General features: G+C 36.3%; 1 protein-coding gene across 1 annotated transcript; it reads right to left on the bottom strand.

Annotated features, from left to right (window-relative positions):
- Positions 1–1949: 1949 nt before the first annotated feature.
- On the bottom strand, positions 1950–6370 carry LOC113299684 (phytochrome-associated serine/threonine-protein phosphatase-like). The gene is made up of 10 exons (XM_026548757.1): positions 6084–6370; positions 5286–5432; positions 4704–4771; positions 4168–4225; positions 3718–3828; positions 3566–3616; positions 3039–3182; positions 2839–2934; positions 2686–2757; positions 1950–2461 (listed from the first exon to the last, which is right to left on the bottom strand). The coding sequence occupies exons 1-10, from the start codon at positions 6162–6164 to the stop codon at positions 2378–2380; spliced, it is 912 nt and encodes a 303-aa protein (XP_026404542.1). The 5' UTR covers positions 6165–6370; the 3' UTR covers positions 1950–2377.
- Positions 6371–24485: the final 18115 nt, after the last annotated feature.

Below are 24485 nucleotides of genomic sequence, written 5' to 3'. Positions count from 1 at the left end.
ACCTCGATTCAAGGAACACACACTATCCAATTCATAATCTTTCTCTTCCAATTCTTTGCGCAATTGATTTTCCTCGATTTGGAGTTGGACATTGTCTCCAGTATTCATATTTTCCAGTACTCCTTCAGACTGCCCTTGCACTATGTTTAGGCTTGTAACCTGCATTGCAATATCAATCCAAATAAAGATATAGTTTCTAACTATCTTGTGAATTGTAAATGCAATGTTTTTCACTGCCACTAGCTTGCTTTTCATAGTTCACAAGATTGCACAAAAAAGTCTTAACTGATACACTGATTGAGGTTTTTTTTTTTTTATCAAATACAGTTGGAGTTGACAAAATCATTCTTACCTCTTCGCTTAAAACCATAAGTTGCTTACTATTGAGATCCGATTGGGCCTCAGGCTTCTCGATTTCTTTCCTTAGAGTATCTAGCTCCCTCTTCAATATCTGATTCTCGTACATAATTCTCTGCATTCTTCTCATTTCTGAAATAACATTAAGATTCACTGTAGGTGTTAGAGTTAAGTGATACCTAAATAAGAAGGCTAACTGAAAAATGTATTCGAAAAAAATGCGTTAAAAACATGAAATAGTATCTGACATTATATTCTGCAACATTGTTACCTTCATTTATGTCATTTCTTTCTTCCATAATTCGTCTAAGGGACGTAGAGAGCTCAATGTTGGCTTGATTTAGGTGATCTCTTTCCCCCCTCATTCTAGCAAGGGACATATAGAGCTCATCATAGGCTTGATTTAGGTGATCTCTTTCTTCCTTCACTCTACAAAGGGATGTAGAGAGCTCATCATAGGCTTGATTTAGGTGATCTCTTTCCTCCGTCATGCGACGAAGGGACATAGAGACCTCAGCATAGGCCTCATTCAGGTTAATTCTCTCTTCTGCCATTATACTAAGGGAAGTCGAAAGTTCGGTCGCCCTTTCTTCCATGTTTTCCATTGTTTCATTCTTTATATCTATATCTGTGGCTAGGGTACAAACCAGGTTCTGCAGTCTCCTTAACTCTTCATATAAGTGAGTCGCCATTAAGCTTGAACCTTCAATAATCTATATGGCAAATAAGAACAAATCAAGAACTTAACAAGATCACATGAAAACTAAATAACAGTAACATCAAGAAATACGAACTCCTCCACATTTCAGAACTTTAAGAACTTCATAGCTCATTATTGATCAACTTAATGTGTAATGTGTCAATCCAAACTTGAAATCACAAGTTTGCAAACCTAATTAATTTGCCAGGTTCTTTTTGTTTCACCCCAAATGAAATTATGGGACATGGGTTTGTCAAAATGGGAATAAATTCCTTCTACAATTCCTTGATTTTAAGAAGACGGAAGAAAAAAAAACATAGAATAGTGAAGAAGCAGAATAACAATAGTAGAAGTAATATACTTTTCCATCTTTTCAGAAGATCATGACTAACCTCACGGAGTATATTCAGCCAGGCTCTTTCATGCTTTGCCAGTCGGAAGTAACTGAACTCCATATGCAAACAACACGGACACGCCATGTGTTGGTAACTAACTGCTGGATGTGACCCTAAAGATTCCCCATGCAAGGGCAATTGCCAGCATTTTAGTGGTTTGTTGATGGGTTGTGCAGCTTTCCAAATCCCCTTGCAGGGGCAACTGCCCCCATGGTCTTAGAAAAGCCTGCCATAACGCATTAAGCTCGGCAGCAACCATGGTTGGTACTTCATTGTTATTATTATTAACATGGCTCAGGCTGGTACATTAAGTTTGGCTTTACAAACTGATAATGGGCGCACTACAAAATCTTCCATGGTTCTGTTCATGCAACAGCTGATTAGAGATGGAAACTCCTCAGTTATATACTCCGGTTGTCCAGCTTGACCTGAAGTGTAATTATACAGTACCAAAATAATTTTACAGAGAAAGCGTACATGAAAAGTGTGGCTTCATGTATTAATAAAGAACTAAAATTGAATTTTTCATTAACATCATCCAATGTGCTTTTACAATTTGTTATCTAAACAGAAAATGCATGTATTCAGATTTCAGATGCTATTGCAAATCAACAATCCAAAAACCCGAAAGCAGACCCACAACTTTGTTTTAGATTACATTATATTAATGAAACTAACATAACCCAAAATATCAAAAACTTAAAAAGGTCAACTCACTAATATACAACACTATAAATAGTGACATCGCATGATCAGTGAAGCTCAGCATCTTGAAATAAGAATGATGTTCAATGTGCTTTAGGCCTCATGCTCGTAACAAGTGTTAACTTTGCTTTCCTTTCTTCATCGGGCGAAGATGGAGACGTGGGATTGCCAAGCTTCTCAAAATCACATAAATAATTCTGTGATGACACAGGATCCCAGATCATAAGAAATAAGGGACTCCTGATCTGGGTCCTCTCATCTGATTGTTCTCCTCAGTTTCTGTAAAGAATTTCACCTCCCTCTCCTATCATAAGCATTTGAAATCAAAATCAGTGGTGGGACATTTGGCCTATCCATATTTTCAAAAGTTACCTCAAAAACAAAAAAAAAATCAATTTGCCTCCTATACTCCTTGAAGATTGGTGGTAACAGAATATGCTAAGAAAGGACTGGTAACAAGTACGATCCAACGCAAAGGCATCCAAAAGTGACCCAAGTTGAAAGGGGGAAAAAGGCTCTAGAATTTACCATGTTCTCATTGAAGCTCAGTATCGAAGCTACATTTCCACACCTATAGCAATAATTCGGTGCCGACCACACCTGAAGTGTCAAAGAAAGAAACACCGTTCAGAAGCAGCTTAGGACCACAATACGCCTATTATTAAAAGGTTTATTACTCACAGTTACTAGGCCTTTATCCGGAAACATGTACTTGAGACCTTCTTGCACAAGCTGATGAGCCCGACAAACAAGATCCAGGTTGTTTATGTGATTAAACTGCAGAAAAGTACAAAGGAAACATTCATGAAAATAGTGCATCAGGGATATCTCGAATTGGGCTAGCTGAGAATCTGAATGGATATTAATACACTTTTGCATACCTCTGTTGTTACCCTAGATCCGAAAAGCCAACCCGCTCCCCTTGGACTGACTGCCCAAGTTTCAATTTCCTCGGGATCACTCCACATGAGATCACAAAAAGGACCTTCATGGGGAATTTCACAATTTCGTTCAATGACCCTCATCTGACAATGTAACAAGAACAAGCTAGATATAAGTGCAAGGGAAGATGAACAAAAATGACAGCAGCAAATATGAAGGTCTTTTTTTACATCTTTACAACAACAGACACCCTATCAGTCCTGATGCCCGCCTTTTTCTTATGAAACATGTCATAAACAGATGGTCCACAAGTCTAATAACCTGAACTAACATGTCAGTTGCTTCCTTTAGACATCCACTCAACACACCGACCATGGCAAAGATGTTCCAACCAATTAATGTTTCGTCTAAATCAGATGGGATTTTTGGCAATAGCTCAATGAAGCTTATATCAGAAACTCAAAAGTCTTACATCAGAAACTCAAAGTCTGGAACTGCTATAGTACAAGTTGGGCAAAGTACAAACCTGGTCAATTGTTCGAACATCAGGAGAAAGACCACCATGGACACAGAGAACCTAACACACCAAAAATATTTGAGTAGTGTCATAATGGCCATCTTTGAAAAATAGGAAGATAGTGAAATAGATACAAAATACATAAACTAAGTGCTACTTACAGTTCCATCTATAATGGCTGAGAGTGTGAGATAGTCAAATACATCAGTGCAATATCTCCAGGCATTAGCATTACCATATTTCCTTTGGCACTCGTCATAAAAACCGTAAACCTGGTGCAACAATTGATAGCGCATCAGGAAGTGACCTACTAAGCAATTACACAAAATATTTTGGTGGCCGGATCCAGCAAGTAACAACCTCAAATACTCATTGACATATTATTTCTATCCAGGAACCACAATATAACATCATAAACTAAAGAACTATGTCATTTCACATTCAAGAGGAGCTTGCCGTTCTTAGTTTCCAATAAATGAATAACCAGTGACCACTCCCAATTCCTGAAACAAGGCTAGATCCTCGACTTCCTCTCAACAGATTTCACCTCAAATATGGTCAACATGTCTATCCAAACAAAAATATTACCAACACTAACAAAATTAGAATACCTGAGTTAATTGCCTGCTTTCATGATTTCCACGCAAAAGAGTAATATGTGCAGGATATCTATCAACCACCAATATAACATAAAAGTTAATTTTCTCGAATATAACCGAATGTAAGTGTAAATATAATGTAGCTAGCCAATCAAATACTCGGAAAGCCCAAAGGAAATCAGCCTGAATATAAATAGAGCAACTCACATTCTGAATAAAATTTATAAGAACAATAAAAGATAGCAACCAACACAAAATATTTGTAGGTTATCATGTTTAGGAGCTGGCAACCACCAATCATCAACTTGTACAACAGGTATGATTGGGATGGAGCAAAATGGTCAATTGTGATTTCACTTTCGAATGAGGTTTAGTAGTAGTCAACTTATGCCCTTGACATAATTTCAATATTCATTTCTAATATTTACCACTAGTAAAACAAAAGACCTAACTAACAAGCCAACCACCATATATACAACGATCTGGATGAACTAAGCTAGAATCTCATACTTCTAAGCATAATTTCTGTATAGACACATATCCAATACCTTGCCTTTAGAAGCAAAAGAATAGTGAAGACTTCGAGACTGTTATATCCACGGTCCACAAAATCGCCCTGCATCAAAAGAAGATGAAAAAAATGTCACCGACAAAATACTGAAAAAAGAAAGAACCAGAAAACAAAATACACACTGGTATATCCGCTGGTTCTTATTTCATAACACTACATCTGTCCTTTTAGTACAAAAAATGTACAACCTAGAAAACCAACTACTATGTAAATCTGCTGCGGAGGAATGTCTTTGTATTTGCATACGATGGTTGAAAAACAGAATATAAGCTCACAACCTTATATGTTCAGATGTTAGTATATGTCCATATTATGTCGTTTACACTTCCGAAGATCCTAAAATAGCTAAAACCATGATTCTTCTAAGTAATCATGAAAAAGAGTAGATTCCCTGATTTAAATTGCATGGGGTTCAAACTAAGACTTTAACGGTTTTAACAAATTCAAGGAGATTCACTGGGTGAGATGCCTGGTTTTATATGTTGTCTCATGAGGCGGCAATGTGAAAGACATGGAAAGATTGAAATTACAAACAGAAAAGGGAAGCTTATGTGCTTACCATAAATATATAATTAGTTTCTGGTACATGACCGCCAGTCTGGAAGAGTTTCATGAGATCATGAAATTGGCCATGGATGTCACCGCAAACAGTGACTGGGCTATTTACAGGTTGAACATTAGATTCCTCGATAAGGATATCCTTCACCTGTAAGGTTAAAAAAATGTCAACAAAAGCAACAAGAAGCTTGTTTTTCTACCAGTAGCAGTATGAACTTATGCTTAGTAGTAACACTAGAAATTCAAGATCATTCATAGTATGGCTCATGTAACCCAAAAACTCGATCAATACTTACCATTTCTATGCTATATTCGCCCAGAGTAGAATATGCAGCTAAAACAAGTCTAACAATAGATTCCCCAACTTCCAACAACCCCAAGAACTAGTTATCTAATAGAGCTTTTAAAATGCCAAAAACATAAAGTGGGGCATCAATGCCTCTGCTAGGGTTTCTTGAAATGGGTACCATCAACGAGCCATTCAGAAGAAATATTACCAATCCCCATGAATCAAATGAGAAAAAAAATCCATTCTGGGTCTGGGATTTAGCCATACAACATCAACAATTTATCATTTTTATAAATATCTACATCAAGAATTAAAAATTACACCAATCAGAAACTAAATTAAGAGCAAATAGCAGATAAAAATTACACCAATCAGAAAAGAACCAAGACCTAACCCTAATTTAATCTCTCAGTTCATATAAACGAAATTGAAAACTAAACAAAACCTAAAAGTAAACATAGAATAATCAATACTGTACTGAGAAATTGGCCTAAAGAAAGAGAAGCTTACATATTCACAAAGAAGTTGAAGTTCGTTTTCCATTAAATGTTGACCTTCTTTAACCTTTGTAATCCATAGATCTAGATCCATGGCGGCTAAGGAAAAAGGAGATGAGTTCAACAATCAAGAAAGAGAGAGAGTGTGTAAGTGAATAAGTGAGAAATTTGAGATTTGAAAAGAATCGAAGGAGGAGGAGAGAACACAAAAAACAGAAGAAGCAGCGAAATAAATAAAAGTTTTCTCTATTTTTGTTTCTCTCTCTTTCCTCTGTTTCTCGAGCGAGTGTATGAAGTAGGACGATTGGCTCTGCAACCGGATAAATACGCCAACCCTATTGCATATTGGCTCATTGGGACATGGCTTTTCCTAGCAATTTGAAGTCAGGTCTCATGAGGCCTGTTGTTCCTTGGCACAATGGTAAAATAATGGAAAAAATACGGTTTAGTCCAAAAATTAATCCAAAGGTATAATTTAGTCCAGTCCGAGTCAACTAGGTACAGAGCAGTCCAAAAATATGGAAAATACACTAATAATCCTCATTATTTACTATTTAGTCCAAATATTTGCAATTTAGTCCACATTGACTCATGACGGCGTCAGCAATTTTGAATAAAATAAAAAATAATAAAAACAATTTATCTTTTGAACCGCTCGTCCAAAATCGATAAACTTTATATATTTGGAAAGCATTTTTCGAAAGCTACAAAAAGAGTACCCATATGACTATATAATTTTCATTTTAAATTTTTTCTAATTTACATTGGTGTGTACAATTATGTACACCGCTGCAAAGATACAGAAAATCCAAAATCCATGATAGCCAGACTGTCACTCTAGTCTGCACATATTGATAAAAATATCAACCATGCCAAGCTACAGTTGGATAACATCCAGATTTGCAGAGGTAAGTTTTAGCAGATAACCTGCATCGAGGACAAAACAATGAACATAAGAAATCGCAACTTAAAAAGAAAGTGATTATCCTTTCACCAACATCCACATAAGAAAATAAACCAAAAAAACGATCAAAATAAAAAGTTAGTCAGTTATGGCCAGAGACAATCCATGTGGACATTACTACACAAACTTAATATTGCTTCGAAACATCCCAGTACAGTGATTCATTGCACTTTACTGAAAAGTAGATTACTAACATGCACAACATATCAATCATACTCACACCCAGACCTACTTTTTCATGAGAAGTATATTGGTGCATCAGTATATGCATCCCTTTGAAACATTCCTAAAACCTATCCTTCATAGCCACAAACAAACCTACTTTTTCATTGAAAATACATTGGTGAACCAATGTGTACACCCCTGCAAAACATGCATAAAATCGATCATTCATATTTACACTCGGGCACACTTTTTCATGGAAATTATACAGGTGCACCAATGTGTACAACCCTGCAAAACATGCAGAAAAACGATCATTCAAAACCACACACAAACCAATTTTTTCGTGGGAGTTACTTCCCACGGGTGCACCAATATGTACGCCCGGTAAAACATGCACAAAACCCACAGGTGCACCAATATGTACACCGTTGTAAAACAAGAGAAACCTGATTTTTCATAAGATTTACACAGGTGCACCAATATGTACACCCTGTAAAACATGCACAAAACCAATCATTCATATTAACAATCAATAAGAGTACAACTATATACAGATTAACTATCTAGATGTGTATAATTATGTACACATTAAGAATCAACATGTTGTTTCATTAAACGAATGTTGTACTTATCAAATTCAACTAAGAAAGCCTAAAGCACACAATCATGTTATCAGTTAGGACCAATATTCAGGTAGGAATCATCAAGGGAACCAAAGTATACAACTAGAACAAATACCTTGCATCGTGTTGTAGCATCTTGGGCTGCAAGCATAGCAACATAAGTTGGGAACTGATATTTTTCATCTTTGACCTTCACTACACCTGCAATTGGGATAAAGAAAAAGGTTGATAACTTGAGATATACTAACAGATAATGTGCTTATTCAAGTCTAAGAAATCAAGTTATAAGAAGACAGGATGCTGAGAACAACAATAAATTACGGTTTCCTTCAAGTTTGCACTACAAATAACAATAAAATATTTGTTAATTTAGTCATAATAATAACAACTAATTCTCCTCCAAAACAAAGTTGTAGCAATAACTGTGGACATCTGACAACCTAAATTAAAACGAACAAAAAGTTAATCACACACCAGCAGACCCACATATAGTAATACGCCAAATCAATTTTGTAGTATATAAATATGATCTCAAACTGGTAAAATAATAATTGAAGAAATACAACTCACTCCGGTGATTCAAATTTTTAAATACATCTAAAATGAGCATATTATGAACTAACAATTTAGTTTTCTATCAATTTAGTTTTCTTCCCATAATGAAGGAAATGAGAATTGTATATAGGTGCAACACATTTTTGATGCTGTAGTGTACCTTCTTGTGCACTGGTTATGTTGCAGTGTACCATCTTGTACACTGGTCTACCAACAAAAATCTATGAAGTCCATGTGTTGTAAATTCAAAATCCATACGGTAAATTAAGGAAAACCAAATCAATGAAGTAAACATTAATGTTTATAAAAATTGAGCAACAAAAATAGAAGATTCATATAAATTACACTAGATTTTCACTAAATTAGGTTTATCATGTTCTCTCCTGTTGATTTTCGAATATAAAATTAGCGCCCATCCTTTAATAGTTACAACAAACAAAATTCAACTATTCATATCTTTTGATTAATCATCTTAAGGTGAACAAATAAGTGCAAAATTTAACAAAAGAAATCCAAAGAAGTCAAAATAATAAGAGAACTTACCAGATCTGTTCTAATGGTATTTTTCTTTCGTGCAGTTGATGAGATATGAAAAACACGAATTAACTGATGAAGATCGGTAAGTTACTCACAGTTTCAGAAGAAAATCATATGTAGAAATTATGTTAACTTTTAGACATCTAGTTTAAATTCAGAAGAAAATCATAAGATTAGTAAAACATACATAAACTCCTGCATCAACTGAGATAATCTTCTGCTACTCTATGTACAAACACACTTTCTCTTGATGGTTAAAGATTTTTAGATTAAATCTGAAAATGGGAATGAAGAACTTGCCTCTCTTTCTCCCTGCAAATCTCAACATAAATCGCCTCTTTTTCTCTATGTAAATTTCATCCAAGTTCTCAGATCTAATCTAAAAGAAAATAAAAAACAGAGTCGTGTTTGAGATTAAACAATGAGAGGGTATTTTAGGTAGTAGAGAAATTTGAATCGGTTCCCATTTGGACTAACTCGTCTAAAAAAGGACTAAATTGTTCTCGGTTTTGTAAATTTGGACTAGCGAGTACTAGGCCTAAGGACGCTGGACTAGAGTGTCCAAAGCCCACAAACTTTGGGACTAAACGTCAATTTACTAAAAAAAATCATTTGCTATTCTGGGTGGCCTGGCAAACTAGCCGTGCTATTATGAGAAAAGTGTTCAGTTGTAGAAATGTTATCGAGTGCTAGAGATGCTATCTTCTCTGTTGCCTATAAATAAGTGATTTCGAACTTGATTTTTTACACCAAAATCTTTACACAATTTTGCTCTTTCTCAATTTCAAAAAGATTTAAATGGCATATTTGACAACCCAACTTGATTTTTTCTTTTTGGTAGTACTTGAAGTTGTCGTTGACAAAATATGTGATGGTTATAAATAAATTGGTGAAAAGCAAAGAACTCTTCAAGTTTCGAATATTAACCAAGTCAAACGTGCAGCTAAAAGAAAAGAAGAGTTCAACGCAAGGAAAATCAAAGTAAAGGCAAAGAAAATTTGAAAGTTAAGCATACTAGTCATAAGAACAAAGGAAAATCTTCTCTAACCGCGTCGAACGGAAGTTTTCCAAGTGAAGAAGACTAGGAGGTAAACGATTGTCATAGATTTTTATTGAAGTCTTTAGCTAAGTTTTTATCTCCAAGTATATATCTTGTAAAATGACGCAGTATTATTAATTAATTTGAAGTTTAAATCTTGTAAGAGAGTGCAGTTGTTAATGAATTCGAAAATTTGACTTAAAATAAGAAGTATTGTTTCAAACTAGCCTTATATTTTGTCGATACTTACTTAAAACCTAAATTTAATTAGACTCACATTTAATTGAAACATACGTTTGATCAAGAAATTACGAAAAATTAAAACTTACATTTTAACTAGAGTTGAGAATTAAAAAAATTAAAACTTTACTTAAAATAACAAGACTGGACTATATCTGGACAACACTTTTAACATATCATAACAACTTACATATTCAAAATCTTTTCCATTTATCTGGAGTCACTCCGCCCGACACCTTTCGTTAATGTTCGTCAGGCTTTCACCATTTTTTGGGTTTGAACGGCTCGCATTACCAGAGCAACATACATAGTTATTTTCTTATTGGTTACAACGAACCGGGCACTCAACCCATTCGCATCACGATTATAGAGGTTTATTGTTTCTTCTTAAAGTTTCTGAAATATGTTTTTTCGCAATGGCCTTGCTTGTTATTGTGCATCAACGATACGATCTTGGCCAAAATAAACATGATTCCTACATTCATCTTCGGCGAAAGCAAATTCGGCACCTTTATTTATTTTTGGATGAATTCCCATATTGGCTCGGTTAACATATCTTTGGATTTCGGCGGCATGTTGGTCTTCTATGAACTCATCCATGTTAGGATTCACATTACGAAAAATTAAAATAACTTTGAGAGGTGTGAAATTATGAGAAGTATGGAAAAGATATTAGCTTAAATGAGTTTGGAGTTGAGTATTTATAGGGGAGTGAGTTTTTGACTGTTGGATGATGAACCTCTGAGCGATGACATGGTGTCGAGCAATACTCTTTCTATCGCCGGAAACCAATTGGCCATCGAGCGATATAGTAACCACTGAGTGATAAAATATCTATTGCACCTGGCTAAGTGGTAAATATACCACTTAAGCAGTTATGTTTGCCACTTTGCCGTGCCAATAGTGGGTACAAATATGGAAAGCTTGCACAAATACCTTGTGCACGGAAACAGGCCTAAGACCAACCAAATTTACGCTAAAATAATTCACGCAATAAATTATGCTATATTCAAACGCTAATCTTGGCATTTTAAAATGTGATGAGATATATATGTAAGAGAGCCTGGTTTAAGGATGCATGTCACTCGAATAACTTTTGAACATTGTTTTGGTCTGGGGACTCAATCTCAAGTTGTGTTTCACTTTATACCCAATCTAAGAAGGATTGTCTTCAAATAGGAGTGGCGAGACTAAATTCCAGACAAAATTTTAAGATCAAGTTGAATCTGGGAATGAGTCTGCTTTGAAACGCTATATATCATTATTTTTTATCATTATGACCACCTTTGTGCTAAAGCTAAATATAGAGTTAATCACTAAATATAGCTCTTAACATTGAAAGGGGGAGAGTGTCAAGTTCATCACCAACTTTTTCTTGCGTGAACTTGAATCCAAGATTAAAGCAGACAACAAAATATACTTCCGACAATCTCTTAAAAGAAATTCTTGAATCATATGGATTGATTAGCATACAACTTGCTTGTACTTTTAATCATAAAGATAAAATCAATATAATGCGAAAAAATAGAAGTAAATCAAGATACCATAAATTGGGTTAACGAGGAGATTGGCAAGCTAGCAGTAAAACCTCGGGATCTCGTCCAGTTGAACACGCACTGTGTTAAGCCACTACAAACACTAGCATACTATAGGACTCTGTTATGGAATATAATTGAGACAGAATAAACCCTCCAAGCTATTATGTTACAGTTGTACCCTTAAATATATTAATTCGCGCACGAACCTGCGCACTTGATTCCCAAGATTATGTCATTTACAGCCATAGGAGTTGTTCCACAATCCGTCGTGAAGACTAGCGTTTGATCGAATTTTGAATAGTGGTAAATAGGTTGTCGTTCCCTCGGACTTTGTTGGATTTATTTTAAGTTTTAATAAAATAAAAATACTACAAATAAGAAAATATATATACAAATTTTGTCACAGGATGAAGAGAGACTGGGACTCGGGATTCTACTGGTTTTCATGTTCATGGGGTTCATAAATTAATCCTAGACATTTATAGCTCAAAACAAAAGAAACAATAACTCTATTCTTTGCCAAAGAATATTTCGTAAAACATCAATTGTAAATTACAAGCATAGTGTATCTAAAGCATCTAAGACTAAGCATACACTATCTAACAAGATAACAATTGATTAATAGAAATCATAAATCATTTAAAATTTGTGCAAAAAGTAAATAAGGAATTTATCAAATTACCCCAAGGATGAAATACAGCTTCCTCCGTCGTCCCAGTGATGAGTTCTAGCTCCACATGGTGAAAACACACTCAAAAAGATAACTCATAGCTCGAATGGTTTTTTTATTGGAGAAATAAGATAAAACAGAGATTTGCAATGGTCTACGGGTGTTACAAATGTTGCAAAGAAGCCGTTACAAAATTATAGCACAAAACAGTCGCAGAAGCAACAGTCTTTTTCTGGAAGAAAACGAAACGGTTTTAAGACACTAGAAAATGACTGCTAGTTGCAGTCTATTGTTCTTCGTGTTCTTCTCTAATGGAAGTATCAACAACTCTCTGCAACTCTAATTTCTATACTCTGTTCTCACCCCCAACTCTCCATCCCCCGATACAACTCCTCAGAACTCTATATATACTCGACAGGACTTGACAGGACCACATTAACTCCATAAATCTTCACAATAACTCGCAGTTAAGAAAATATATTCTCGGGTTGTTTTCTTGCCTTTCTTGCCTACGCCATGCATCTGCAGCTGTCAATTATGCGTATAATATCTCCACAATGTCTCTGTTGCGACTCAACATACTCCAAACACACACAGAACACATTACGAACACACTGTAACTCAAGCAGAACCCTGAAGAACTCGTGTTTTCTGTTTGCTTCCCCCCAACGATCCATCCCAAGTTTGTTGAAACAAAACACCTTACCACCCATGTTCAACCGTAGAAGGGTGATTACAACTCCATGGGGCGATTAAATCTCGCCAATTCTCCCGGAAATTTCTAACAGAAATATCGTGTTTTCTAACTTATTCCTTGTTTTCTTCAATGTGATTATCCAGCCCAAATTCGTTGATTCCGACGACCATACCAAGCTTGTTTAGTCCATTCAAGTCCAGACCAACGAATTTCTCTGATTAAATCTCCTCATAAATTGCCCAGAGATCGAACCCTAAAATATGTTCTTCGCTGCAACTATTCCCGCCAAAATCTGAAATTCAAATTAAGAAGATGACGTCCCCAAATAGTAGTTTCCCTGGAAATGGGTTGCCCCTTAGTAACTGAGGTGCCCCTTAACCAACACTGAGAGTCCGAATAACAAGTGTCTTGCGGGCGCCTTAACCACCTTTTCGAGCTGAATTTTCCAAAATGTTTATTTCCCAAAAATGCCTACAAACACATAAAACACCAAAATTAGTACAAAATCGAGTGCCAACAATATATAGTATTGAGAACAAATTAGACACAAAATGTTTCTATCAAATACCCCCAAACTTATTAATTTGCTAGTCCTCGAGCAAAACTAATAAAAAAATAAAATCGAGTTAATCTCGGGAGGGTTTACCAGAGGTGTACCCACAAAACCATGACTTCTAATTGGTCACAAGTATCCAAAGAGCTATGAGGACATACAAATTCTCAACCTATCTCCAAGTAACTAGAAGGCCAAAGAAATTAAAGGTGTCAGCTCTAAAGCTGACTGAAGAAAAGGGGAGATACATCCGCAACACTGCTAGATAAAGAGATATCCGCTACACAGCTAGATAAACATTGTAAGATGCGTCTGCTGCTTTACAGCTGGATAAGATTAGGAGAGAGATAAAGATGAGAGGGACATCTGCTACACAGCTAGACTAATTACGTGTGATGAGTTAAACCAGTGCTAGAAAGATCTTGTGCCAGATTGAAAGCAGACTAACAAAGCAACCAAATGTATCTTTCTTCAACTCTCTCATAGTGCTCAGTAGAAACAACGTCTTCTTCGGTCTTCAACTGTTGATGATAAACTATCGAACCTCATAGAACCTTGACAATTAACTCTTCTCTTCGATTTCTTGCTTGACTTAAAAATTTCTACTTCCCTATGGCCTTATTGAACAAAAAACAAAAAAACTAATTATATAACAAAAAGAACGTAATGATGATTTTTTTTTTTTTTTTTTTTTTTTTTTTTTTTTTTCTTTTTTTTTTCTTTTTTTTCATTTTTTTTTTCATTTTTTTCGGTAACAAAAGAATTACAAGACAAAAATTTACATGGCCATGAGAGAAGGACTTAGAACTTGGATCTTCGCAACTTGTGATGTCTTGGTATCATGAACTTCAACAACTTAAATCGTTTGCTCTTATAGCTTTTTGTAACTAAGTCTTCAACTTTGATTTTTGAATTATTCTCTTCTATTGTTGCTTCTAAACCTTAAACGTCTTCAACTTTCTTCATAGATTTTGATGTCGCCCTGCTTGTTGATGATGATAAGTTTCTACTGAGAGAGAGTTGTAATCCAGTAACTAAGACTACATTGTGAGGTTGCTTTGTCTTTCTGGCATTTCCTTCTGACCTACTTGCCTCTCCATCATGGATGGTTAGGTCCATCACGGTTACCCTCTAAAAGGAACAAGTTCTCTCCTGAATTTCAAAGATCTCAATGTCTTTTTCTCTAATGTCTCAAAAGATTGTTATCTATAGCATTCCAATTTATATCTTTTCGGTGAGAAACAGTATGTAAACTTAGCTAACCGGATACTATGTGACGCTAGAAGTTTCTCCCTTACCCCCAAACTTAAATCTAACATTTTCCTCAATGTTCTAAAGATAAAATTAAAAACATGAACAAGGAGAAACTATTACCACTTGAGGGAAAAGAAATAAGGAAGAATATTGTCGTGTCGCATGAAAATGGGTTACCTCCCAAGAAGTGCTAAGTTTAAAGTATTCAGCCAGGCATTAGAAGAATTAGTCAACTCGTAGAATCGTATAGCAGTAGCCGAAATAATTGTAGGTCATCTGGATCAAAAAGTGTTACCCACAAGAAGAGGAAACTGCAACAGACCAAGAAGATACCGAACATACCCTTGCTTAAGACAACTACATCTAGTTGTGGTTCAGGTTCAGGCTCTATAAAAGGGTCTAAATAAAAGGTTTTCATCGGTTGGATTTCCTCAAAGCTAAGATCCGGTTCAGGTATTAGATTCTGGAAAAACTCAACTAAGAACTTAGAAGCACATAACAACAACCTGAATAATTGGGGATCCTCTAAGTCAATTAGATTTGACTCACATAGTTGACCACAATAATGGTCATTCTTAAGAAAAAATGTGTCGACCCTAATATCCTAAAGTAATTAGGTTTAGTCTCAAAACTTAATAACCGACACATCTGAAAATCATAAGTTCCCACAATTGGAAGAAAAGTTTTTGGTGGGAAAACAAAGTCAATTTTGGTATCATATCCTGGGTTAACCACATCAACCAGTGGATTGGTTTCTAACAACTGATCTTCTCTATGGACATTATTAGGTTCGGTAAAATGTGTATGAAGATAAGATGGTTGAGGCACAAATGTCAAGTCCTACACGAGGGAACTTTCTAATAGTTAAAGCATACGGAGAATGATAATTATCCCCAAACTTAGAGTTTTCAGTGTCTCTAGAAAGACTAGTCACAACTTCCCTAATTTCAAGGTCATTAGATTCCTGAAAATGGTCAATTGATTTTTCTAAGTCTGGTTCATGCTCACTCATCTCTACGAGTTCATTTTCTTTGTCTAAGACTAATGTTTCTAAATTGCCAGACTCTAAAATAATATTCTCAAAAGAAACTTGTTCCTCTAAACCATTATTAGCATCATAATCAAAAGAAAATACTACATCGTCTAAAATGGGGGTATCTCTAGTCAAATCCTCGTCCTTCTGAATAGGTGAATAATTATTAAAATTATTTGGATTTGAACTAGAAATAATATTATCATTAAAGAGCTCATTGGGAGTAACAGATTCCTCATCACTATGCCTATATATTTCAGATTCTTCATCAATACTATCCTCATCACGGTCCTCATTATAATAACATGAAAAAGGTCGAACCTCATCAAAACAAGTAGTGTTACCAATTCTAACCTCGTCATCTTGATTATGTGAATAAAAACTTTCATTATTTTCAAGGGTGGTATTGGGAACACTATATTGGAATTTAAGACTATCTTGAGAAAATATTTCCATAATCCTATTTGTACTTTTAGTAAATTGCTTGAGGGAATCCTCTAGAGACATCTTAGTTGTTTGCTCTACGAACTCTTCTGGAAGCGGAATATTATAAGTCCCTTTAATAAATAACTTCTGTGTTGACTCATTAAAACTCTTGAGAGACTCTTCTAAAGAAATAGGAGGATTATTTTGCTCGTATGACATGTGCGCATGTGGATAGTAATTGGGATCACCATGGTATGACCCGTAACCTTTAAAAGTTTCGCGTTCCCAATCACTATTCACACTATGGTCATAAAAAGGATAATGTCCAAGCTGCTCAGTCGGATAATCATTGTATTGGCTATACCAGTTTGACATCCTAACTGCAAGGGAATTCTAAACAAGCACAAAGAAGGTTGACTCGACCACAACAAGCTTATTTTATCTAGCAAACAAAAAGCATGAAGTCTCCACTTAGATTGTTTCTAGACCAAATTTTAATCCTTCGAAAGGGAATTCGTTACAATTTAAGAAAACCCCTCTGGAATCAATCCGAGTCAAAGTAAGTTGAATAGAGGCGAGGGAAGCTGCGTGGAGCTTTGATACCCAATGCCTCACCGCATTACAAGGCGGCGCAGTCACGCATTCAACTCACAGAAACCATCATGAACTTCGAAGTATGCTCGAATGACTTTCCTATTAAGCTCGTTACCCTATCGGTCTCGTTCTAGTCAGTATTTTAAGCTTAGGTTCGCGTAGGTTACGTGTTCCTAAGGCAGGCAAGAAGGAAATTGTGATGAAATCCGAGTCCTTATCTTGATTTGGCCAGGCCTTGCCCTTTACTAGAAAATTAAATCCGATTTCAGGTCCTCAACATATATGCATACAAAATCATCCAGTAAACCCGCTATCAGGAGATTCGCGGGTGTTTAGAATTCTTACCTCCCGTTCCATACGGGGGATGAACCGTTGAAGTCGACTCGGGCCACGACTCCTATGTCATGTACGAACCCGAGGGGCCGAGGCGATATCGTAATCGCCGTCCTTCCCTGTGCAGTTTATATTTGAAACTACCCTTCCGTAGGGTTTAAAAAAATTAATGTCCAAAGATAAAGTCCAAAAATAAAAATATTACAAAAATATAACCCTAATTATAGTTTCTAAAAAAATAAAATAAAATTATTTACAAAATCTTCTTCTTCACTCCTTTTAGATTTCTCTTTTCTTTCCTTTTTGGACTTTGCCTTTCTTTTCAGCACTTTCTCTTTTTCTTAAACTTAGCTCCAAATCTGAAAGCAAACAAAAATACCAAAACGCGTAAAAAAGAACAAAAATAATAAAAAGAAAAAGAAAACCTAAAAACAAATCTATAAACAAGTCCGCGCCGGCGGCGCCAAAAATTGATCGAATTTTGAATAGTGGTAAATAGGTTGTCATTCACCCGGACTTTGTTGGATTGATTTTAAGTTTTAATAAAATAAAAATACTACAAATAAGAAAATATATATACAAATTTTGTCACATGATGAAGAGAGACCGGGACTCGGGATTCCACTGGTTTTCATGTTCATGGAGTTCATAAATTAATCCTAGACATTTATAGCTCAAAACAAAAGAAACAATAACTATATTATTTTCCAAAGTAGATTTCGTAAAACATCAATTGTAAACTACAAGCATAGTGTATCTAAAGCATCTAAGACTAAGCATACACTATCTAACAAGATAACAATTGATTAATAGAAATCATAAATCATTTAAAATTTGTGCAAAAAGTAAATAAGGAATTTATCAAATTACCCCAAGGATGAAATACAACTTCCTCCGTCGTCCCAGTGATGGGTTCTAGCTCCACATGGTAAAAACACACTCAAAAAGATAACTCATAGCTCAAATGGTTTTTTATTGGAGAAATAAGATAAAACAGAGATTTGCAATGGTCTACGGGTGTTACAAACGTTGCAAAGAAGTTGTTACAAAATTATAGCACAAAACAGTCGCAGAAGCAACAGTATTTTTCTGGAAGAAAACGAAACGGTTTTAAGACACTAGAAAACGACTGCTAGTTGTAGTCTATTGTTCTTCGTGTTCTTCTCTAATAGCAGCAGCAACAACTCTCTGCAACTTTAATTTCTATACTCTGTTCTCACCCCTAACTCACCATCCCCCGATACAACTCCTCAGAACTCTATATATACTCGACAGGACTTGACAGGACCACATTAACTCCATAAATCTTCCAAATAACTCGCAGTTAAGAAAATATATTCTCGGGTTGTTTTATTTTCTTTCTTGCCTACGCCATGCATATGCAGCTGTCAATTATGCGTATAATATCTCCACAATGCCTCTGTTGCGACTCAACATACTCCAAACACACACAGAACACATTACGAACACACTGTAACTCAAGCAGAACCCGTGAAGAACTCGTGTTTTCTGTTTGCTTCCCCCCAACGATCCAGCCCATGTTTGTTGAAACAAAACACCTTACCACCCCTGTTCAACCGTAGATGGGTGATTACAACTCCATGGGGCGATTAAATCTCGCCAATTCTCCCGGAAATTTCTAACAGAAATATCGTGTTTTCTAACTTCTTCCCTATTTTCTTCAATGTGATTATCCAGCCCAAATTCGTTGATCCCGACGACCATACCAGGCTTTTTTAGTCCATTCAAGTCCAGACCAACAAATTTCTCCGATTAAATCTCCTCAGAAATTGCCCAGAGATCGAACCCTAAAATATGTTCTTCGCTGCAACTATTCCCGCCAAAATCTGAAATTCAAATTAAGAAGATGACCTCCCCTTATCCTATACGGGTCTGCCAATAGTAGTTTCCCTGGAAATGGATTACCCCTTAGTAATTGAGGTGCCCCTTAACCAACACTGAGAGTCCGAATAACAAGTGTCTTGCGGGCGCCTTAACCACCTTTTCGAGCCGAATTTTCCAAAAATGTTTATTTCCCAAAAATGGCTACAAACACATAAAACACCAAAATTAATACAAAATCGAGTGCCAACAATATATAGTATTGAGAACAAATTAGACACAAAATGTGTCTATCAGCGTTACCCTGTCTCCAACAAAAAGCCTAGTGATTTCCTTTTGACTCTCAATAATATGAATTAGTGCCCTGAATTTAGATGAATCTAAATCAAAGATTAGGGTTTATATTGTTAATAACTTATGGAGATATACATAGTTTTCTATCTCCACAAGAATCACAACTAAAACTTAATCTAAGATGTAGTATTGTGATAAACTCGCAAACAATATTTTTCAATAGATAAAAGTCATATTTAATTTTGTTTGTAATTTTCTATCAAATCTAGATCTGATTTACAATTGCTCAATTTCTCGGCATCAGAAGAAAATGGCCTTAGAACAGACAAGAAATATTAGAAGATTAAAGAAACATGCAGGTTACAAAAATATATTTCTTTAAAGATAGATGAACATGTGCGTCATGAAATCCAGGTGAAAGCATTTTAAAGTCGAACTTTGATTACTTAGTCAGTTTGAATTCCACAAATTGTGATTGCAACTTTACATCTGAGGTAAGGGAATAATGGTAGGTTTGCAAACCCCAATTACTTGACTTTGCGGACTGCTAAGGTCTGCAAACCCCTATGGACTGACTTCGCGAACTTACAGAGGTTTACAAACCCAGTTTACAAACTTTTTCGGTTTTAGTTTAGTATAAGGTCACGAACTATTCTGAAAAAGCGGGGGGTCTAGCAACCTCACTCAATATTTCGTTTAGGCAATCTTATGGACAAACTCCAATATAATTCCAAGAGAATCAACTAGATAGTCAGACTCAAACAATGGAATATATCCAAGAGGTGTATCTCAGTTTCTCAATGTAATCATCAAATCAGACAGATAAAATCCGTAAGCCTGATTATTAGTATGAGAAACAACTTGAACAGTGATGAGTGCCAAATATTGTAAATATTTGCACCTTTCTATTGGCATTTAACTCATCATTTGTGCACTAACGCTCCATTTTATCCCATATTCTGTATTTTCGTTGATTTCAAGAATAAATATTTTTCTTAATTAATTTTGTATTTTTAGGTACTAAATAAAGCCTGAAAGAATTGTTGAGCGAAAAGAGCAAATGGACGGTAAAGACTCCCGCAGAAAGGAAGCGAAGAATGATGTTTGCAAGAGCCGGATCAACTAGAAGTGGGCTTGAAGAGGAAGAATTGTTCTTAAAGAAGATATGGGCTTGGCATACCCAAGGCCCAAAACCCTTACCCAAATTCATTTCCAATATCCATACCCATTTCAATGAGAGCCGTCAGATTTGATTCATCACATCATCCAACGGTCGCCTCATCATCGTGCATCAAACTCTGAAGCTCCTGTCAAACATCATAGTACCTAACTCCAATCTAAGCCGTCAGTTTTGATGTATCACACATCCAACGGTCTCTCCACGCCTGCTTCCATCTTGCCGTTAGATTCATTTCAGAAGTGACAATCCAACGGTCATCCTCGCTGTCCATCAAACCCTGCTGCTCCGCCCAACACTATAGTACCTAACCCTATACCCAAAACAGAACCAAACAGCCCCTACCCCAAATTCCATCGATCCCATCTTCTCCCTCACCGTCTGCAGAGAAAACTCTACCATCGCCACCATCCCTAGCCGCCTTCTCCTCTGCCATACCCACTCTACTTCACCAACTACAGAAACCCATCATCACCACCAACCTTCCCTACTAACTATCAATCGATTTCATCGATTTCACACCCCTCTTCTCATTGTTGGCGTGTGAAAGTGGTGAAATAGGATGATGGCTATGAAGCTAGAGCATGGAGAGGAAGAGGAGCAGCAACAGCAGTATGGGTAAGCAATTGTCCCATCAATTTCTCGAATTTTGTTGTAACCCTAACCCTAACTGTTGATTTGGGAATTTGGGGGAAAATTGTAAACCCTAATGTTGGGTATAAATAGAAGGCTTGTGTGTTGTGTTAAAGATATGCCTGGGCTAGCCAGAGCTTCACCCAAGAGGACTGGACTAGCCAGTTCCTCAACTGTCCTGTTTTTAGTTCAACTGTTTTGTGTTATTTTCAATTGTTTTGCACTGTCAATTATGTTCTAACCTGTTTTGCTAGGGTTTAGATGAAACCCTGATTCTCAGCTATGTTATTCATGATATTTATGTTACTCTTGAATGTTTATATTGTTCTAGGATAAATTCAATCTCAGTGCTTCAATGCTTTGCTCTCACAGTGTATGTCAGGCATCCATTGTAGTTAGAATAAAACTGTGTTGATTGTGCTGCAGCTCATGCCTTAGAGACTGTTGTTAATCCCTTGACTAGTTGTGCCTAATTGGACAATTAGTGCTCCGGGTTGATAGTTTAGTTGCGATTGATATATCCATTGGTGAAACACCTTAGGTAAGTGGTAGAACTGACACATCTCCCTTATTTGTTATAAGGACAAGAGTAGTATAATTAATGAATACATAGTAGGAGTTAGTGGTGGATTTGACATTCTTAGTGTTAGCATCTTTGTTATTGCATCTTCATTTTACTATTGAATCTCTGCCAACATCTTTGTCGTATCGACGCAAAATCCCCCTTTGGTTACTCATTGTTCTGAAATTAGTTTTAGTAAGATCAACAACTTCAATTACATACTCACCTTGTCCCTGTGGATCGACCTGTATTTGCACTATCCTACATCTCGACACCGTGCACTTGCGGTTAAATTGTAGGCAATCTTTCTCGACCTACCAAGTTTTTGGCGCCGCTGCCGGGGACGTGGCGTTGTGTGTTGAAGTTTCTTGGCTTGTATCTTAGCTATTCTTGCACTTTCTTAGCTGTACTTGCATTTATCTTTTAGCTTTTTCTCTTGCTGTTCATTTGCATCATCACTACATCTGCATCTTCTCTGCTCTAGTAGCATTTGCATTTTGCATCTTCACTGCATATTGTTCTTGCATTTATCTGTGCATACTGTTCTGCATCATAACTTGCATCTTTCAATTAATCTTACTGCCTCCTGCATTCACATAATCTCTGCCTTCTTGCTGTGCATCTCATTGCATTTCACTGAACTTGCAAATTTTGATGCTGTTGTGGTGCTGTGGAGCTGGTGTTGCTGCTGTTGCTCTTGGCTGTGCTGCTGCTGTTGCTGTGTTGCTGCTGCTTAGCTGCTGCTGCTGCTGCTTTGCTGCTGTGAACCAAAGCCCAACTGGGATGCACAAGTTGGAGTGAAGATTGAACCAAGCCCAACTGGGCTTCAACAAAAGCTTTGGAAGATCCAAAGCCCAACTGGGCTTTTGCAACAAACACAAAGGGACCAAACCCAACTGGGCTTCCCTCCAAAAAAATAGGTAAGCCTAAAACCATTAAGAGAACCCAACTTGTGGGCTTCCATTTTCTGTTGGGTTTGTAATTTAATTTCTTGAGGGCTTGTAATCTCAATTACTTGTGGGCTTGTTTGTTTTTAAACATTTCTGTTTGGGCTTATAACTTTGACAATCTTTAAAAAATTTCAAATTTTCAAAACCCAACAGCTGGGCTTCATAACAAAATCAAACTGCTGGGCTTGGCTCAAGCTTCAAAAGTTAAAATTTTTTCAAACCAACTTTCAACCCAATAGTTGGGCCTGTTCAAACCTTCCTTTTGGGCTGCACAATTCTCCACCAATGTGGGCTTGCTCCCAATTTTAAAAACCAAAGTTCCTCAAGCCCATCAAAAACCAAATTTCTTTTTCCCAATAAACCAAAATTTTCCTTTTTCCCCTAAAAACCAAAATTTTCTTTCTCCCATTAAAAACCAAATGTCTCCCACCAAAACCAAATTTCTCCCAAAAATCCAAATCCTTTTAAAAACCAAATTTTGGGCTTTGTAACATAGTTACTTAGCTTTTGGGCTTAATCATGTCAGGATTTTGGTCTGCAACTGGGGATTCAAACAAATCCCTTAGGGAACTTGCTTATGGGCATACTGCACGTTACGAGCGTCCCATAGACCATGACGTCAATAGTTATAGGAATTATTATGGACATTTTCAAAGTCCTGAGCCTCAATGCATGAACCCTAATGACTATTCACACATGTATCATCCACCACGACGTGAAAATGAACATTTTGCTAATGCCTCACTCACACAATCATCACTTTTGGATCAATTAGAAGCTAGAATCACAGCTTTAGAAATGCAATCACATGAGGAATCCGCCACATCTAATTTTCATAGGCAACCTGAAATCTACGCTTGTCCCGCATGTGGTAGTTTAGACCACCCTGTTGAGAATTGCTATATTTTGCATGATTTTAGGAAGTCTAGAGAAAACCCTAGGTATGAAATGCCCACAGATTATGATGCTGGTAGTTATTGGGACCATAATCAACCTTTCGAAGGTTGCGATCAGTCTTTTATAAACCCTAACGACCATGCAACCATGCACCAATCAACACAATGGGAAGATGAACAATTAAAAACTAACATGAGCCCTTGTTTGCAATATCTGACGGAAACTATCAATCTCATTAAACAAAATACTGCTAGATTAGAAATGCAAGCATTGAATGATCATCCATCTAGCAACATATCTGAAATCCCCTTCTATAGTGAACCTCATGAACAATCATGTTTTGACTATCCATATGAAGTTAGGGTACCCACTAGTGAAGCCTCTCCTTCCATTGAGCAACTTAATATGACATTAAGGAGTAACCTGATTCATTTACAAAATGTCGGAGAGGAGGAATTTCACCATGAGATGTCTGTTATCCCTAATGAAATTAATTTTGAAAATAGTATTTATAATCCTACTCATGCTAGTAATATTGAACATGAACCTAATCTAGAGGTAAATGAGTGGACTAAAGACACTGTAGTTTCGAATAGGGAATGGCATTCTTGTTTTGATGATGATGATGATGAGTATGTTATGTTAGAAGAACATGTATATACTGAAAATGTTATGGAACCTTTGGGTTCAAATACATTAGGCTTCTCTGCCTCGACCTTCATGAATGATGTTTCTTCTAGTATTCCATATGATGTTTCCCCTGATTTGCCGATGCATGAGAACAAATCTGTTGATGATGTTGATGATTCTAATTGTGAACTCGCTAAATTGTTTGATGA

Source organism: Papaver somniferum, chromosome 7 (genome assembly GCF_003573695.1).
Source record: "Papaver somniferum cultivar HN1 chromosome 7, ASM357369v1, whole genome shotgun sequence".
NCBI classification, from domain to species: domain Eukaryota; kingdom Viridiplantae; phylum Streptophyta; class Magnoliopsida; order Ranunculales; family Papaveraceae; genus Papaver; species Papaver somniferum.
Note: the sequence above shows the minus strand (reverse complement) of the source record. Positions and strands in the feature narration are given on the sequence as shown.

Bases quoted from the DNA above. Each gene is read 5' to 3' on its own strand.
- LOC113299684 (XM_026548757.1), bottom strand. From the start codon at position 6,164: ATGGATCTAGATCTATGGATTACAAAGGTTAAAGAAGGTCAACATTTA. The intron at 5,433-6,083 runs GTAAGCTTCTCT...TTAACCTTACAG, and splicing joins TTCAACTTCTTTGTGAATAT to GTGAAGGATATCCTTATCGA. The intron at 2,758-2,838 runs GTGAGTAATAAA...TTGACACTTCAG, and splicing joins CGGATAAAGGCCTAGTAACT to GTGTGGTCGGCACCGAATTA.